Genomic DNA, 14,199 nt, shown 5'->3' on the forward strand with positions numbered 1-14,199 from the left:
TTTGTTTCCTGTGTGTTTTATCCCTATAGTATCTACAAAGCAGGAAGCTTACCACTGATATCCAATTCCAGTGGAAATGCAGAAGTCTAAATCAGTGGTATACAGCCTTAGCTACACATCACAATTTGAGGAAATTTTTAAATACCTCATACAGGGAACTAGATTGTATCTGCCATTTACTTTGAAATGAATCAGAAAGAGAAAAACAGTGTAGTGTGATGGATAGATAGAGGAAATTGATAGATGGATTGATACATGGTAAACAAGTATAAAAAATTAATGGTTGCATTTGGATGGTGAGGTTATCCATTTTCATGGGGAAATTCCCTATGACAAGGCTTGCACCCAGAGCAATTAGATCAGAATCTCAGGAAGTAAGTAGGTCCTAGGCTGCAATGCTTTTAAGCTCCCCAATGATTCCAATATGTAACCATACTTGAGGACCACTGGATTATATGGTGATAAATGGTATGAAGTGAAGTCCAGTTAGGCTTGGCAACCAGAGAGCTGATTTAATTAAGTAATCTCACTAGAGATATGGAAACCATATCAGTGTTACTCTCTTCTCATCTGCTCAAGGACCTTGTTACAGGGCTAGTAGATGAGATTGGCCCTTATGGCAGGCTATGTGAAAGATGATAAACCATGGTTGTGAAACCATATGTTGTCTGCTAAACAAATAAGGCTACTTGGCCACTCTTTGTTTGCTTTAAATTACTATTTTCTAGACTCAATGATACATTTAAGTATAATCATTTATACTTGTGTAGCCTTCAATGAATCTTAATTTTCTTGAGTTTCATCTTTTTTTAAAAAAATGCAGTTCCTTTAAAATGTATTTATCAGGGGCACTTGGGTGGTTCGGTTGAGTGTCTGACTTTTGATTTTGGCTCAAGTCATTATCTCAGTGCTGTGAGATCAAGCCCCACATCAGGCTCTGCACTGAGTGTGGAGCCTGCTGAAATTCCTCTCTCTCTCTCTCCAAAAAATAAAAAATAAAAAAAACCAACAGCAATCAGTAATAATTGTGATACTTTAATAATTGTTTATTTACTGGTACATTCAATAACAAAATCTAATGGTATTCTTATAAACTCTAACTTCAAACTAGTGATAAGCACATTTTTCAAGATATTTGCAATAACTATTCTATAATATGAAAATATCTGTGATGTCTATAGGAGACAAAGTAACAGGTTCTGCTAATACTACTGTGGTTTATTGCTTACACTTAAAATGTTTTTAGGGGCACCTGGGTAACTTGGTTGAGCATCCAACTTGGGCTCAGGTCATGATCTCATGATTTGTGAGTTTGAGCCCCACATCAGGCTCTGTGCTGACAGCTCAGAGCCTGGAGCCTGCTTCATATTCTGGTGTGTCTCTCTCTGCTCCTTCCCTTTTCACACTCTGTCTGTCTGTCTGTCTCTCTCTCAAAAATTTATAAAAATTAAAAAAAATTTTTAACTAAAAAATTTTAATTGAAGTATAGTTGACATACAGTACTATACAATTTTAGAAGTACAACATAGTGAATCAGTAATTATATACATTACAAATGCTTACCATAAGTGTAGTTACCATGTGTCACCATACAAAGTTACTATGACATTACTCCCTATGCTGTACTTTTCATCCCTGTCACTTACTTATTTCATAACTGGAAGTTTGTATCTCCTAATCCCCTCTTCACCTATTTCACCTATTCCCCTACCCTCTTCCCTCTGACAACCACCAGTTCTCTATATTTATGAATCTGTTTCTGGTTTTTTGTTCTTTTGTTTTGCCTTTCATTGTCCACATAGAAGTGAAATCCTATGGAATTTGTTTTTCTCTGACTTAATTTACTTAGCTTAATACCCTCTAGGTCCATCTAGGTCATTGAAGATGGCAGGATTTCATTCTTTCTGTGACTCTTCTTCCCAAATTATCCCAAAGTATAGAAGAGGAAGAAACACTTCCAAATTTAGTCCACAAGGCCAGCATTACCCTGATACCAACACCAGACAAAGACTCTACTAAAAAGAAAATTATAGGCCATTATCTCTGATCAACATAGATGCCAAAATCCTCAACAAACTATTAACAAACCAAATCTAATAATACATTGAAAAATCAACAATACATTAAGAAAATATTCACAGGGGCACCTGGATGGCTTAGTCGGTTAAGTGTCTGACTTCAGCTCAGATCATGATCTCACGGTTTGTGGGTTCGAGCCCTGGAGCCTGTTTCAGATTCTGTATCTCCCTCTCTCTCTGACTCTCCTCTGCTCATGCTGTCTCTCTCACTCTCTCTCAAAAATAAAAAAAAATAAATAAAAATTTTAAAAATTCACAAGTCAGTGTGATACGTCACATTAAAAAGATTAAGGATAAAAATCATATGATCATCTCAATAGATGCATAAAAAAGCATTAGGCAAAATACAGCATCCATTTATGATAAAAAGTCAACCAAGTAGGGTTAGAGGAAACATACTTCAACATAATAAAGGCCATATATGAAAAACTGACAGTGAACATCATACTCAGTGGTGAAAAACTAAAAGCTTTGCCTCTAAGATAAGGAACAAGACAATGATGTCCAATCTTATCACCTTTATTCAACATAGTACTAGAAGTCATATACACAGCAATCAGACAAGAAAAACTGCCATTATTTGCATATGACATAATGCCATATATAGAAAACCCCGAAGACTTCACCAAAACCTATTAGAACAAATGAATTCAGTAAAGTTGTAGGCTACAAAATTAATACACAGAAATCTGTTGTGTTTCTATATACTAATAATGAACTAGCAGAAAGAGAAATTAAGAAAATAATCCCATTCACAATTGTACCACAAAGAGCAAAATACCTAGAAACAAATTTACCAATGAGGTAAAAGATCTATACTCTGAAAACTGTAAGACACTGATTTAAAAAAATTGAAAATAACATAAATGGAAAGCTATACCATGCTTATGGATTGGAGAAATAATGTCATTAAAATGTCCATATTTCCTGGGGCACTTGGGTGGTGCAGCCAGTTAAGTGTCTGACTCTTGATCTCAGCTCAGGTCATGATCTCATGGTTTGTGAGTTCAAGGCCTGCATTTAGGCTCTGTGCTGATAGGGTGGAGGCTGCTTGGGATCCTGTCTCTCCTTCTCTTTGCACTACCCTCCCCTGGCTTGTGCTCTCTCTCTCTCAAACTAAACTTAAAATTTTTTTAAATGTCCATTTTACCCAAAGCAATCTACAGATTCAATGTAATATCTACCAAGTACCAATAGTATTTTTCACAGAACTATAATAAATAATCCTAAAAGTTGTAGGAAACCACAAAAGACCCCAAATAACCAAAGTCATCTTGAGAAAGAAGAACAAAGCTGATGTTATCACAATCCCAGATTTTAAACTATACTACAAAGCTATATTAATAAAAATAGTATGGTACTGGCACAAAAATAGACACATACATAGATGAATGGAATGAGAGTCACATGTATATGGTCAATTAANGTGTAATATCTACCAAGTACCAATAGTATTTTTCACAGAACTATATAATAAATAATCCTAAAAGTTGTAGGAAACCACAAAAGACCCCAAATAACCAAAGTCATCTTGAGAAAGAAGAACAAAGCTGATGTTATCACAATCCCAGATTTTAAACTATACTACAAAGCTATATTAATAAAAATAGTATGGTACTGGCACAAAAATAGACACATACATAGATGAATGGAATGAGAGTCACATGTATATGGTCAATTAATCTATAACTGAGGAGGCAAGAATATTCAATTGGGAAAAGACAGTCTTTTGACTAAACTTCAGTCAGAATGGTTTAGAGACCTAAATGTAATACCTGAAACCATAAGACTCCCAAAAGAAAACACAGGGAGTAAACTCTTGGATACTGGTCATAGCAGTATTTTTTTGCATCTGTTCCTGCAGACAAGGGAACAAAAGCAAAAATAAACAATTGAAATATATCCAACTAAGAAGTTTTTGCATGAAGGAAGCCATCAACAAAATGAAAAAGTAACCGACTGAATGGGAGAAAATATTTGTAAATGGTATATCTAATAAGAGATTAAATGTCCGAAATATATAAAGAAGGCACACATGCGTACACACATACAGGAATATTACTCAACCATAAAAAAGAAGGAAATCTTGCCATTTGCAATGACATGGACGGACCTAGAGGGTATTATGCGAAGTGAAATAGGTCGGAGAAACGTAAATACCATTCACTTCTATGTGGAATCTGAAAGACAAAACAAAAGAACAAAAAACCAGAAACAGATTCATAAATATAGAGAACTGGTGGTTGTCAGAGGGAAGAGGGTAGGGGAATGGGTGAAATAGGTAAAGAGGGGATTAGGAGATAAAAACTTCCAGTTCTAGGTTGTCCAATTTGTTGGCATATAATTTTTCATAATCTCTTTTTTAAAAATTTTTAATATTTTATTTATTTCTGAGAGAGTGAGAGAGAGTGTGAGCAGGGTAGGGTTAGAGAGAGAGGGAGATACAGAATCTGAAACAGGCTCCAGGCTCTGAGCTGTCAGCACAGAGCCCTACGCGGGGCTCAAACCCATGAACTGTGAGATCACGACGTGAGCCAAAGTCAGACCCTCAACCAACTGAACCACCCAGGCACCCCCATAATATTCTCTTATAATCCTTTGCATTTCTGTGATATGGTAGTTGTTCTTCACTTCTGATTTTATTTATTTATTTGATTCTTCTATTTCTTGATGAGTTTGGCTAAAGGTTTATCAGTTTTGTCTATCTTTTCAAGGAACCAGCTCTTGGTTTCATTGATCTTTTCTATTCTGTCAGTCTCTACTTCGTTTATTTCTACTCTTATCTTTACGATTTCCTTCCTTCTGCTAGCTTTGGGCTTTGTTTTTCATTTTCTAGCTCCTTTAAGTGTAAGGTTAGGTTGTTTATATGAGATTTTTCTTTTTTCTTGAGGTAGGCCTTTGTTGGTGTACACATCCCTCTTAGGAGTGCTTTTGTTGTATCACATTTAAATTTAATTACTGATAAGTACTTATTGGCATTTTGTTCATTGTTTTCTGATTGTTTTTGTTTGAGGTTCATCTTATTCACCTATGAAATGAGGAAGGGAAAGCATACCTCTCATATTCTTTTCAAGTCGGAAAGCTAGTCAACATTACAGGCTAGGTATATAGGTTACTACAGGCACAGAAGAGCCTTTTCCTTTGTGAAATTAATGATCTCATAAAAACTATGACCAATGATTTTGACCTTTTATCTTTCCCAAGAGAAATTAGATGTATTGTTAAGTATATAAGAAAAAACCACAAGTGTTCATAACCAACTTTAAGCCAAATTTTGGCTGGGAATAGGATACATGTTAAAATTGATTAGTGAGTCTGATATCTTATTTAACCTTTTAGACCTCAGTTATATCATTAGAAGTTATCCTAAGAATCTTAAGGAAAATATAACTTTCTACTCATATTCCTACAAGGGCTTAAATTTTTGGTAGTATTTGAAAGCTGAGACACTTAAAACTATTGACTCGCTGGTGTTTTTATGTCATACCTTGGGTTGGCACATTCCAGACTGACTTCATCAACCCAAGAGAAAGTGTTCTTATAACATAATACCCTTGCAAGATAATTTAAAGGAAGAGCTGCGTACTAAGCATAATCAAGAGTCTGCTGTTTTCTCTCTAAATTGGATAACTGATTAAAAATATTACCTATGAATCATTTGGTAAAAGATTACATGTTAGAATTGACTTAATGATTGGTATAAACACTGGGTTCCAGGTGTTAATGTAGACTATGTCAGAAACTGCTGCCCATATTCAAACATGGTCTGAATTTCATTTTCAGTGCTATTTCATTTTATAAATATGCCAAAATAGATTTATCCTTTCTTCTGTTGATGGATATTTAGGCAGTTTTCAGTTGCTTACAAACAACACTGATATGATGAACTATTGTACATATCTCCTTCTACTCATATGTAAAAAATTTTCTAAACTAGTATAATTCTCAGGAGGAGAATTACTAGGTTTTGGGATTTACAGATCTTGAAGTTTACTAGAGTTTATTAAATTTCTCCCGAAAATAGGTATACCAGTTTTGAAAGCAGCTTTTATGAGTATAGAGTTACATGTGCTAACATTAACATAGATCAATCTTATAAAATAATACTATACATTGTTTAGGGATACGTTTATGGTAAAATTAATAAGAAGATTAAAAATGATAAACAAAGAACCTTGACCTAAGTTAGTACAGTTCCTGAGACTGGCTGATAAGCTAATAATAGAAGTTGCTTGACTTTTAATGACACAGAAAAACCAGATCTCTGAGGGGCAGCACAATTTATTTGCTTCTATGTTCTTTCCCATGTGAATGTCCTGAATTAGAAATCATGCCAAATAAGACAGTCAATACAAAATGTAAAGTGCTTATAGATGAGAACATGCCAACTGAAAAGTTTCAGGGCATATACTGTGTGCTCAGAGGCTGAGTTAGGGCAAATTATCTGAGAAATATTGTAGAAAAAGGATATTCTGTTTGCTCGAAGAAAAGCAAATCTAAAAGTCTTCAGTGTTATTCAGTCCATTTTCCATTAGATTCTATGGGTTAACAGCAGTTTGCTTGTGTTTAAAATGGGAATAATAGTTATATCAATACCTCCCTTTAGAGGCAGTCATTTTGGGGTGCCCTGGGTGGCTAAGTGGTTGGGTGTCCAACTTTGGCTTAGGTCATTATCTCACGGTTTGTGAGTTCCGAGCCCCGTGTCAGGCTCTGAGCCTGGAGCCTGCTTTGGATACTGTGTCTCCTCTCTCTGTCCCTTCCCTACTTGTGTTGTCCCTCTCTCTCTCCTCTCTCTCTCTCTCTCTCTCTCAAAAATAAACAAGAAATTTTTAGAGGCAGTCATATTTCTTTTTTTAGAGGCAGTCATTTTAATTCTGANAGTTACATGTGCTAACATTAACATAGATCAATCTTATAAAATAATACTATACACTGTTTAGGGATACGTTTATGGTAAAATTAATAAGATTAAAAATGATAAACAAAGAACCTTGACCTAAGTTAGTACAGTTCCTGAGACTGGCTGATAAGCTAATAACAGAAGTTGCTTGACTTTTAATGACACAGAAAAACCAGATCTCTGAGGGGCAGCACAATTTATTTGCTTCTATGTTCTTTCCCATGTGAATGTCCTGAATTAGAAATCATGCCAAATAAGACAGTCAATACAAAATGTAAAGTGCTTATAGATGAGAACATGCCAACTGAAAAGTTTCAGGGCATATACTGTGTGCTCAGAGGCTGAGTTAGGGCAAATTATCTGAGAAATATTGTAGAAAAAGGATATTCTGTTTGCTCGAAGAAAAGCAAATCTAAAAGTCTTCAGTGTTATTCAGTCCATTTTCCATTAGATTCTATGGGTTAACAGCAGTTTGCTTGTGTTTAAAATGGGAATAATAGTTATATCAATACCTCCCTTTAGAGGCAGTCATTTTGGGGTGCCCTGGGTGGCTCAGTGGTTGGGTGTCCAACTTTGGCTTAGGTCATTATCTCACGGTTTGTGAGTTCCGAGCCCCGTGTCAGGCTCTGAGCCTGGAGCCTGCTTTGGATACTGTGTCTCCTCTCTCTGTCCCTTCCCTACTTGTGTTGTCCCTCTCTCTCTCCTCTCTCTCTCTCTCTCTCTCTCAAAAATAAACAAGAAATTTTTAGAGGCAGTCATATTTCTTTTTTTAGAGGCAGTCATTTTAATTCTGAACCTTAAGTGAAAGCCATGCTTGATTTTTACTGATGGCTTTAGGGAGCCACAGCACATATTTTATAATGCACGCTGTGGAAAAGAGTAACAGAAACAGGTAGAGATAAAAGAAGGATCCTGCTTGATACAACAAGAGATTTCCTAAGACAAAATGTGTTTTTATTCAGTCTTTCAAAAAAAAAACAAAACACCAATATTGCAGTCAAAATTTAACAATTCCTGAAAGTGTCCAGTAACTCACAAGCCAAAAAGTGTTCTCCCTCTGCAGGTAGAAAACAAGACACAGAGAATGGAAAAAGTCAATTTAAGTAAAAAAACTTTGGATGACATTTTGCCTAATTCAGGAATAGACTCAGTAGTGTCATCATTGATTTGTATGAAAGGGTTGTGTAGAATAGGAAGAAAATGTGGGAAAGCACAATTTGGAGATTAGTGAGTAAATATTAATGATTTCATTTCTGCAAATGATCATTTTCTTTAAAGACAAAGATGTAATTACCTTTCTCAGTGTTAAAATATAATTCATCATATAAGAATTTTGTTTATTCAGATTTTATAATTCTGTCAGTAAAACACAAGACTCTTTGTCCTCTACTTGCACATTGACAATTCTAATTATCCAGTCAAAATGTTTTTGAATATTAGGTATCACAATTTTTTAATTGAAATTATTACCCACAAAGTCTCACTGTTATATTCATAACATTAATTTGGAGTTTTCTAAAAAAATTTTTAGGGGCGCCTGCGTGGCTCAGTTGGTTGAGCATCCGACTTCAGCTCAGGTCATGATCTCACAGTTCATGAGTTCGAGCCCTGCATCAGGCTCTGTGCTGACAGCTAGCTCAGAGCCTGGAGCCTGCTTCAGATTCTGTGACTCCCTTTCTTTGACCCTTCCCTGCTCACGCTCTCTCACTTTCTCTCTCACACAAATAAATAAAAACATTAAAAAAATTTTTTTAAATAAAAATAAAAAATTTTTTTAAATGTTTGTTTTTAAGCTAGAGAGAGACAGAAAAAGAGAGAGAGCATGAGTGGAGGAGGGGCAGAGAGAGAGGGAGACAGAATCTGAAGCAGGCTCCAGGCTCTGAGCTGTCAGCAAAGAGCCCAATGAAGGGCTCAAACTCACAAGCTGAGAATCATGACCTGAGTGGAAGTCAGATGCTTAACCAGCTGAGCCAGCCAGGTGCCCCTTGTGTTTTCATAAGCAATAGAAACCAAATGAGTTATCTCAGTACATGTAAATGGCTGTAGCCTACTTTTAGCTATTGAAATAGCTATGGTAGTTGAAATAGCAGTCATTACATGATTAGAAAAACTTAGGATTACTTTCACAAGTTTTAAAGATTCTGTGAGTTTTCTAAACTCATGACATATTTTTGCTTTTAAAGTAAGTAAATATATATAATTTATGATTTTATCTTATTTTATTATTCTTCTGTTTTACCCTAGATAAAAGTTAAACAGCTAGAAGAACAACTACATTCTTTTACTGAAACCAGTTCACAGAATGACCATCTACGCAAGTTGAACAAGGCTCTAGAGGTCAACTATGCTCAGGTGTGATTAATAGCTATAAAACAGATTGCTGTTACATTGTTTTAATTAGGTTTGAAGAAATTGATGTATTTCCCTCCACCTTAGCATACAGTCCCAGAAAGAAGAATATTCCCTCAATTCAACAAACACCCCCAATGTACAAGGTTTTGCTAAACTGTAGAGAAATAAAGATACCTGAAGCAGGATTGGGACATTCAACTTATTTATGTTCTAATTGGAGACTTAGGAATATACTCATAAACTTTATTATAGAATTAAAAGTTATGTCTTTCAGAAGCAAAATAGATTGTGTTATGAATGAGCATACATAGGGAGCATCATTGTAATGAAAGGATTGAGAAACACTTTCATAGAGGAAGTAGTTTTTTAATTATAGGTGAACTCAGAACTCCGTGCCAAGAAGATATAACTGCAGGAGACAGCTCACTTGAAAGAGGTGTTAGTGCTATAAAAGCCTAACTTGCCTTCATGGTGGCTGCAGAGGCTGAAAACCTTTTGTAAGTCACATAAAATTTTAACGAATGAATAGAGAAAGACAAACAAGATACAAAACTCTTAGTGAGGAAAATAATCCAAGAATGTGTAACCAAAAGAAAGTGACTTATTTCAGTGATTTACAGATTGACATGTGTGAATTTTTTTTTTAATCTTACTTAAATATATCTGATTTCTGTTGTCTATAATATTTCTGTTTGTATACTGCTGGTAACCTGGGAGCTAGAATGTGTCTTCGAATAGAATACTGTCAGGGCTCTAACCATCTGACTCTACTGGAAAAGAGGGCCTCATTAGATACACTCTCTTACAGGGAATTTGATTTAAGGAAGGCTTCTTTCTTCACTAGGACAACTTTACAGTGTGATTTCTTCATTCTGAAAGCAAAGGAACACTTTTTCAAGTATATTTTCCATCACAGCTTCATTTAGAACTTTATGTTGTTCCTCCTCATAAAAGGAGCACTCATTGAAAAATAACTCTAGATTTAGTTGTTTTACTGTTTGTGATTGGTGATGCCTCCAAGAAAAAGGAAATCTCCAGAGAGGCCTGCATCTTCAAAATTCCTTGAAAGCTATAGGTCCCATGTAAACAATATAAAGGAAAGAACTTCATCAGTTGGTTTACCCAGTGTGATTCCAAACTCTGCACGCCGTGTGACCTTTGCACCTGCCCTGACATCTGTGAGAGCTTCTCAGGAGATTGGAGACTCTAGGATCTCTCTAAAGACTCTTTTGAATGCTATTAAAACCATGGAGGGAAGACTGGAAGGTAAAATAGACATTCTTGCTTCAAGACCATTAATAAATGAGTCACCAAATTTTCTTAAACGGGATTCGGTAAGTGAAGACCACAAATTAAATCATAAAGAAATTTCAGATTCATACAACAATGAAGAAAAGTGATAACAATCCAGAAAGATAATGTGGAGGTATGAGTAACAAGAAAGTTAGGTTCTTCACAGATAAGTGACAATGTAGATTGAAACTATTATTTTGGTTATCACATGGCTAATTTTTAGACATAGAAAAATTTGGATTAACAGTAACCATTGAGATTTTTAATATAATTTTGAGTTTTTACAAATTCAAAACATCCACCTAATCTTAATATTCATGGTAAAATGTTTAAAACCTGATTTTAAAACAGAAATACATTCATCAAAGCCCCAAGAACTTGAACACTGGAAAAAATTTTTTGAGTATTATCATCTTAGTTTTAGGGGTTTTTTTTAGATGTGAACCTTACAGCATAGTCTAAATGCCTTTACCAAGTCGTTGGTGAAAATTATCATAATAAAATTGAAAACAACAACTACTTAATAAGAAAAGTATGAACCAACATCTATTGAGAGTCTATCATGTCTCAGCCTTTTCTTTATTTGTTTATTTGTGGGAGAGCATGTGAGTGGGGAAGAAGAGCAGAGGGAGAGAGGGGGAGTATCTTAAGCAGGCTCAGTATAGAGCCCAATGTGGGGCTTGAACCCATGACCCTGGACCAAAATCAAGAGTCAGACGCTCAAATGACTGAGCCACCCAGGTACCCCTGGAAAATATTTTTCAAAGAAAACTTTCTAGAGCATACATCTTTGCTTGATATTTAAAAATAGAAAGTGCTATGGCTTGTTTTCTAGAGCTGACAGCTATTTAGATCTTTTCTCTAAACATTTTTGCTAGTGGCCTTTTCATATGTATCTTAAAAACACTGGTAAAAGTATATATTCTTCTTGTGTCTGTTTCTAGAACAAAATCCGGTAGGATTTCAGAGCCTATGAGTTGGCATCCTTTGTAATATTCTTAGATCCTTAAAGAAAAAGTATTTCAAATGTTACAGGTAAAAAGGTTTTTTTATTTTTATTTATTTTTATTTTTTAATATAATTGTCAAATTGGCTTCCACATGACACCCAGTGCTCATCCCAACAAGTGCCCTCCTCAATGCCTATCATGCATTTTCCCTTCTCCCCCAGTTTCCCTTCAACCCTCAACTTGTTCTCTATATTTAAGGGTCTCTTATGGTTTGCCTACAGGTGAAAAGTTTTAAGGAAGTATAATAAGGTTGAGGAAGATGTGGAGAAAAAATAGTCTTTGTTGTTGTTGCTGGAAGTGTAAAATGGTACAACTTCCTGTGGTGGAGGACAGTTTAATATTTATCATTTCACCCAACAGTTGTACTTCTAGGACTTTCTCCTACAGATATACTAGCTTATACATGACATTTTTACAAGATTACTTATTGAAGTATTGTTTGTTAATAGCAGAAGACTGGAAGTAACCAAAATTTCATCAATAAGACACTAGCTAAATATCGTGGTGTATTCATGGTTTGGAATACTGCTTGTACATATGTATGTAGGTATTATTAGGTTAATATAATTAAGGCTCAGAAGAGTATACAGAGTGTTTTATTATTTGTAGTAAAAGGGGAAAAATAAAAACATGTGAGTGCATATTTTTTCACTTATAATGCATAGAATATCTCTATAATGAAATAATAACAATAAATGGACATTATTTTTGAGGAAGAAAACTGGGTGACTGGGAAATTTTTCACTTTACCCTTTTGTATCTTAAGAATAATGTGAATGTGGGGCATCTGGGTGGCTCAGTCAGTTGGGCAGCCTACTTGGACTCAGGTCTGATCTCACAGATTTTAAGTTTGAGCCCCACATTGGACTCTGTCAGCACAGAGCTGGGGCCTGCTTTGGATTTGGTATCACCCTCGCTCTCTGCCCCTCCCCCACTCGCACTCTCTCTCAAACATAAACATTTAAAAAAAGAGTAATGTGAATGTGCTCCCAATTCAGATTCATTTTATGAACATTTCATTTTCAACAAAAGTGAAGGTAGAGAAAGGATGGTCTTTTCAACAAATGGTACTGGAACAGTTGGATATCCATATGCAAAACCAAAAACCTTTGATTCATACCTCACACCATATATAAAAATTGATGTAAAATGTATCAGAGTCCTAAATGTAAAATCGTAAACTGTAAAAGTTGCAGAAGAAAACGTAGGAGGAAATCTCTGTGATCTTGGATTACTCAGAGATATCTTAGATTTGACATCAAAAGCTGATCCATAAAGGAGGGAAAAAAGGATGCACTGACAGCTTATGCTCTTTAAAGTGTTAAGAGATTGAAGACACAAGCTGTAGACTGGGAGAAAATATTTGCAAATCACATATCTGATGAAGGCATTGTCTCCAGAATGTATTAAATTCTTAAAACTCATTAAGAAAACAGTTCCATGGAGCGCCTGAGGGTCTCAGTTGGTTAAGCATCTGACTTCATCTCAGGTCATGATCTCATGATATGTGAGTTTCAAGCCTTGAGTTGACCTTGAGCTGACCGCTGGGAGCCTGGAGCCTGCTTTGGCTTCTCTGTCTCCCTCTCTCTCTGCCCCTCCCCTGATTACATGTGCGCTCTCTCAAAAATAAACATTTATAAAAAAAAATAGGAAAGTAGGTTACAAAAAAAAAGGAAAACTAAAAAGATACGGATAATAAATAAGTACTTGAAAAGATGTTAAACATCAGTCATTAGGGAAATGCAAATTAAAACCACAGTGAGATACTACCACATACCTGTTAGAATGTATAAAACTGAAAAAGTGTTCACACCAAGGGTTAGTGAGGATGCAGAGCAACTGGAACTCTCATAACGCTGTTGAGGGGAATGTCAGATGGTACAACTGCTCTGAAAAAAATGGTTCAGTAGTTTCTTTAAAAATAAAACACTATATATAACCAGCTATCCCAAAGATAAATGAAAGCATATGTCTACACAAAGACTTGTACACAGCTGTTAACAGCAGCTTATATCTTAAAGCTGGAAGCAACTTAAGTGTCAAGAAGGTGAATGGATAAATAAATTGGCATTATCCTACAATATAATACTGTTCAGCAACAGAAAGGATTGAACTATTAATACATCAAAAAGATGGAATGAATTTCAGAATAATTATGCTGAGTGAAAGAAGCCATACAAAAAAAAAGTACATACAATGTAATTCCATTTATATAAAATTATAAAATAACTTATTGTGACAGAAAACAGATTAGTTTCCTTGTGTGGAGGTGTGGAAACCAGGAGAGACAGAAAGTGGAGATTACAAAAAGGCATGAGGGAACTTTTTTGTTTTTAATGTTTGTTTATTTTTGAAAGAGCACAAGAAGGAGCAGAGGGAGGGATTCGCAGAATCTGAGGCAGGCTCCAGGCTCTGAGCTGTCAGCACAGAGTCAGACATGGGGCTCGAACCCACCATCCTTGAGATCATGACCTGAGCTGAAGCCAGATACTCAACACACTGAGTCACCCAGGCGCCCCTATGAGGGAACTTTTAAGATGATGGAAATGCTTATCTTGAATGTGGTT

General features: G+C 35.5%; 1 protein-coding gene across 10 annotated transcripts in view; it reads left to right on the forward strand.

Moving 5' to 3' along the window:
- The window catches only part of CCDC150 (coiled-coil domain containing 150), a 98,023-nt gene that overhangs the window by 56,540 nt on the left and 27,284 nt on the right, over nucleotides 1-14,199 (forward strand). For 9 of the 10 annotated variants that reach the window (XR_013330671.1, XM_077745788.1, XM_077745789.1 and 6 more), the window contains one exon: nucleotides 9,223-9,330. Coding sequence is in view for 9 of the 10 variants with exons in the window: in XM_077745788.1 (XP_077601914.1) it covers nucleotides 9,223-9,330 (108 nt within the window). In the remaining variant the exon portion in view is untranslated. Of the gene's footprint in view, nucleotides 1-9,222; nucleotides 9,331-10,143; nucleotides 10,665-14,199 lie in introns of those variants that run through there. The other variant, XM_077745794.1, reaches the window with a different exon arrangement.

This window comes from Crocuta crocuta, unplaced genomic scaffold (genome assembly GCF_008692635.1).
Source record: "Crocuta crocuta isolate KB4526 unplaced genomic scaffold, BGI_CrCroc_1.0 scaffold564, whole genome shotgun sequence".
NCBI lineage: Eukaryota > Metazoa > Chordata > Mammalia > Carnivora > Hyaenidae > Crocuta > Crocuta crocuta.